Source organism: Ipomoea triloba, chromosome 12 (assembly GCF_003576645.1).
Source record: "Ipomoea triloba cultivar NCNSP0323 chromosome 12, ASM357664v1".
NCBI lineage: Eukaryota > Viridiplantae > Streptophyta > Magnoliopsida > Solanales > Convolvulaceae > Ipomoea > Ipomoea triloba.
Window position 1 is genome coordinate 12639729 of NC_044927.1, and position 4947 is coordinate 12644675.

General features: G+C 35.5%; 1 protein-coding gene across 1 annotated transcript; it reads left to right on the plus strand.

Moving 5' to 3' along the window:
* The first annotated feature begins 3701 nt into the window (after positions 1-3701).
* LOC115999385 lies at positions 3702-4745 on the plus strand. Its single transcript, XM_031239240.1, has 3 exons — positions 3702-3806; positions 3921-4128; positions 4246-4745. The coding sequence occupies exons 1-3, from the start codon at positions 3702-3704 to the stop codon at positions 4743-4745; spliced, it is 813 nt and encodes a 270-aa protein (XP_031095100.1).
* The last annotated feature ends 202 nt before the right edge of the window (positions 4746-4947 follow it).

Genomic DNA, 4947 nt, shown 5'->3' on the forward strand with positions numbered 1-4947 from the left:
TTATATATATATATATATATATATATATATATATATATATATATATATATATATATATATATATATATATATCAAGTGCTTACAGGGCAATGAATCCATGTCGAGGATTTGATTTTATATGACTTCAGTTTCTTTTTGATATGTAATTCTTTGAGTGCACTATTAAAATAAAAAATACATATATTTAAATAAATGAAATAACATAACATAGTACTTTACAATATATAAAAATAAATAGTTTACGTACTTGTCAATTACTTTCTTAATATTAGTATGTTCTTTATTCCCTTGAATAGAACGAAAATAGTACACTTTCAATTGTTCAAGACAAATTACAGACAACATCCAATGATCACTACATACAAATTTATTATTCATTTAAATTCGAAACAACAACATTGTATAAAATAAAGTATGTATAACATAAAAAATAACAGTTTTTCCCTTCTTCAATAGTGACATATATATATTAATCAAATGTGGCCTTGCTATTAGGTGCGGTCGTGTGACCTAACGTACGTCATTAGATTGTGCTGATCTGACGGTGGCTATGATATATTAGGATTAGGAATTTTATTAGCGTTAAGGTAAGTAAGGACTCTATGGTAATTTTAGGTTGTGTTATGTGCATGTATATAATCCATAATTCTATTGTTTTGGCAATTCTCACCGGCGAGAAGATCGCGACGAGATTAGTGATCATAATTGCGAGGAAATCACAGCTGGGAGAAGATCGCACCGGAGAAGATTGCGCTAGAGAATTGGAGCTAGTCGCGGTGTGGAACTATGGAGACTAGTATATTTTTGTGTTCCAGTGTTAATTTTAAATAATCTTGATTTAGATAGTTTGAATTTTTTATTATATGTTGATTGTTTTTTGGAATAATTGAGGTTTTTGTTGTAATGGCGGTTTTCCAGCGACGGTGGTGTGTGATGACGATGGTCTTTATGTTGTTTGTGTGTGGTGACATTGTGGTGTGTTTCGTATATGGTATGGTGTATTTAGTAGTGAACTGTGGTGGTTTATTTTAGTTGATATTATTGAATGGTGCATATTGGTATGTGTGGTGACGGTGTGGTGTGTTTTTGTATGGGTATGGTGTATTTTGTAGTGAACTGTGGTGGTATATTTTAGTTGATATTATTGAATGGTCAGTTGTGTGATATAGTCTGAGAACTGGTGCATATTAGTACGTTGCATGGTGTATTTTAATAGGTATGTTGGTGCATTTTTATTTGATTAGTTGTAGTATAAGTACGGGGGGTAATGCTGTGTTGTAATTTGTCCAGTTGAATGGTGTGTTTTGTTACGAATTTAGGTGCGTTTTAAGAGAGCAGTTGCATTTTTGTTTATTTTGGTTACTGGTGTGATTTGATCTGCACACTGGTGCATTTTATTTGACAATGGTGTAGGTGTGAATATGGACTCTGCTAGTGGGGGTTGTGATGAAGGTTATTCCACAGACATTGGTGTAGAAGGCAGTGCTTGTGATATGGAAATATCACCTGGTATGACTAAGTATTGACGTACAATTTGTGCCAACAGTTTGAAGCCTTATGTTGGGCAACAGCTTGATTCTTTGGATAGTGCCTTTGGTTTTTATAAACAATATGCTGGCTCTGTTGGTTTTGACTGTAGGCAGAGCACAACTCGAAAGGGTAGAGATGGTGGTATTGTGTTGAAGCATGTTGTATGTAGTCGTGAGAGGTTCAAGCATAGCCATTGTAGTGATGCGAAGAGGCGTAGGGTGACAAGTAGGGTTGGGTGTAAGGCTAAGGTGGTTTTTAAATTCATACCGAAAGGTTGTTATTCTGTGCATTTTTTTAGGAACGGCATACCCATTTGATGTGTTCATCTATTGCTAAGCAGTTTTTAAAGGTCAATCGCAATCTTGATGTTGGCCATCAAATTTTCATTGCAAGTTGTGTTCGGGCAAACATTGGCCCTACTCGTTCGTATAGGTTATTTAAGGAGATTATTGGTGAGTATTCTAATGTGGGGGCTACAAGTGTGGACTTTAAAAAATTCAAACGTGATTTAATGACGTACATTTTGAATGGTGATGCTCAATTATTCATAGATACGCTGTTTAAAAGGCGTGCATTGTGCGAAACATTTGAGTTTGAATATGATGGACAATTTTAATAAGTCCTCGCAAGTGCACGAGTCAATTGTAGTGATAGCGTGCTTTAGCAAGGGTTGATCCCACAGGGAAATGATACAATGCAATTTAAAAAATTAAACTAAACAATTTAAAGTGCTAGAACCAATTACAAACAATAAAGATCACTTTAAATGCAATTGAATCAAAACTCAGGAAAATGAACAAAGAAATTACCAAGAATCAGAATACCAGATAAACAATCAAATTGGAAAAGCCTAGGAACATGAATCAACTACCATTACTAATTATGCAATTTAGTTTAACATGCCAACCAAATTAAGGGTTCGTTCTAACTATTATCTGACTAATCCGTATGGCGTCCAGATTAAGTCATGTATTCTAACCGTTCATGTACTTAAGATACTTATTTGAATAGTTAAAACCCATTAAACAAAGAAGAATTTACGGAATACCCGGGTTATGAACCAAATAAACAATCTAATAAGACAATCAGACTATTCATTCATTTATCCTACTGAGCTTGGAATTAATAGGCATGGTGTTTACTCAATTAATTCCCTCAAAAGATTAAACTATGCTAAAATTGGCTAGACTCCAACACAATTAATCTCAATGTAAAATTATAGAATAAAACAAAATCAATTGGCACAATTAAAACTAAAATTACGACAAATGTTTCATGGTGAATTCATTCAAATTCCTAGAAGATTAATTTAACAAAGCATATTAAAATTAGCAAAAACCACTATACATAGTATCATACTTTCACCAGGAAATAGCATCAAGATGGATTAAAGTCAAAGAAAAGTGAAAGAAGGATTCCACCACTGAAATTGACGCATAGTAGGAAATTGGAATTAATTGTTGCTGTGGAATTTTGCTGAGACGCTGCCGAACAAAACAATTCAGCCACTGCTGGAAATTTGAAGCTGCCTCTAGAAATTCTCAACTGCCGCCGACCAAGACAGCTGCTGCACCGACGATCGGAAATTGTTGCTCACCGAACCAGAGTTGTTCCGTTCACTGCCACCGAAATTGGTCTGGGTCGGAACTGATGAGCTTCTTCGAACCCAATACAAATAAGATTAACCATACAAATATAACTATATAATAAAAAATATTAAATAAAATATAATAAAATAATATACAAAAATTGCACTTATCAGAATATGATGTTGATGAGGGTGACCAACTCTCAAGGGTTTTCTTGGCGGACGCAGTATCAAGGAAGAACTTTTCTTTGTTTGGTGATGTTGTTTCGTTTGATGCTACATATCATACTAACAAGTTAGTAATCTGTTTTTTTTTTTGTGCATTTTGTATAGAATAGTGGTGTATTATTCAATTCTATATGGTGTGTTCTAAGACGTGTTATTGTATTAACTGTTTTTTTTTGTGTGTTTTTCCTTATGTAGGTATAATCTGGTTTTTGTCCCATTTACTAGCATTGGTAATCATAAGAGATGCATCACCTTTGGTGCTGGGCTACTTACGAAGGAAGACATAGACTCATACGTGTGGCTTTTGGAGAGCTTTAAGAAAATAATGGGTCATGAGCTACGATAGAATCAGATTATGGAGGAATATGGGTTGGGTGATAATGGTTGGTTTCGTTACTTGTTTGAGTCCCGTACATTTTGGGCATCTCCATACTTTCACGACGAGTTTATGGCGGGTTTGGTTAGGACCACATCTATATCGAATTCTCAAAATAGTTTCTTTGGTAGCTTCTCTAATGGACATTCTAGCTTGGTTTAATTTTTGGTGCATTATGACAGTGCTATTGGTGCGCAGCGATATGCCCAAGCAAAACTAAATACTGATTGTGAAGCTTGTTTTCTAGTGTTGAAGACACCATTGGCGTTGGAGCGGCATGCCATGAGTGTTTACACAATTTCTGTGTTTTATGATGTTCAAGAGGAGATTTGTGCGGCTTGTTTTTCTTGTCAAGTAGTGTCTTTGAGTGATTCTGATGGTCACGTGTCTTACGTGATAAAAGATGGTGACCATTGAGCATGGGCTGTGGATTTAGTTTTGGATGATTATTGTGCAAGGTGTTCTTGCAAGATGTTTGAGATGATGGGTTTGTTGTGTAAGCATATCTTTTTTGTTTTTAAAGATCGTGGTCTTGAGAGTATTCCTTCTTGGTATTTGGTGCATCGGTGGACAAAGGGTGCATGTTTGCACCCAATATTTGATATTGATGGTACAGTTGTTGATCAATCTGCGAAAGTGGAGAACGTTAGCCTGCTTACTAATCTTATGTGGTCTGATATTTATGCTTGTGTGGGGTTGGCTGATGGTAATATTGACCGTTTGTCACAGATACGAAGCGTTATTAATGAGCAAAGGAAATTATTTCTTCAAGATGGGAGTGAGAATGGCAGTAGCGTGGCTGTTGGTAGCAAGCAAAGTGTGATTAATTCGTTTTGTGGGTCTGTGTCTAAGGCCTCTACAGTGGAAGTGCACGACCCTGTCAAAGCTAAGAACAAGGGTAGTGGTAAGCGATTGAAGAGTGCAAGGGAGAGAGCTGCAAGCAAGTGTGCAAAGCAATCAAGGAGATGCCACACTTGTGATGAATATGGCTATAATAGTAGGACATGTCCTTTAAATAATTGAAATTGATCATTTTAGTACTATATATGGTGTGTGTTAATACATAGTGTGGTGTGTTTTGATACATATTTTAATACTTTTAATCTGTCCACTGGTGCATTTTAATACAAGCACTGGTGTGTCCTGTTACGCATATGCGCACTTGACGTATGGTGAGTAAGTGGTGTTTTTTAATATGATAATTGGTGCATTTTATAACATTGAG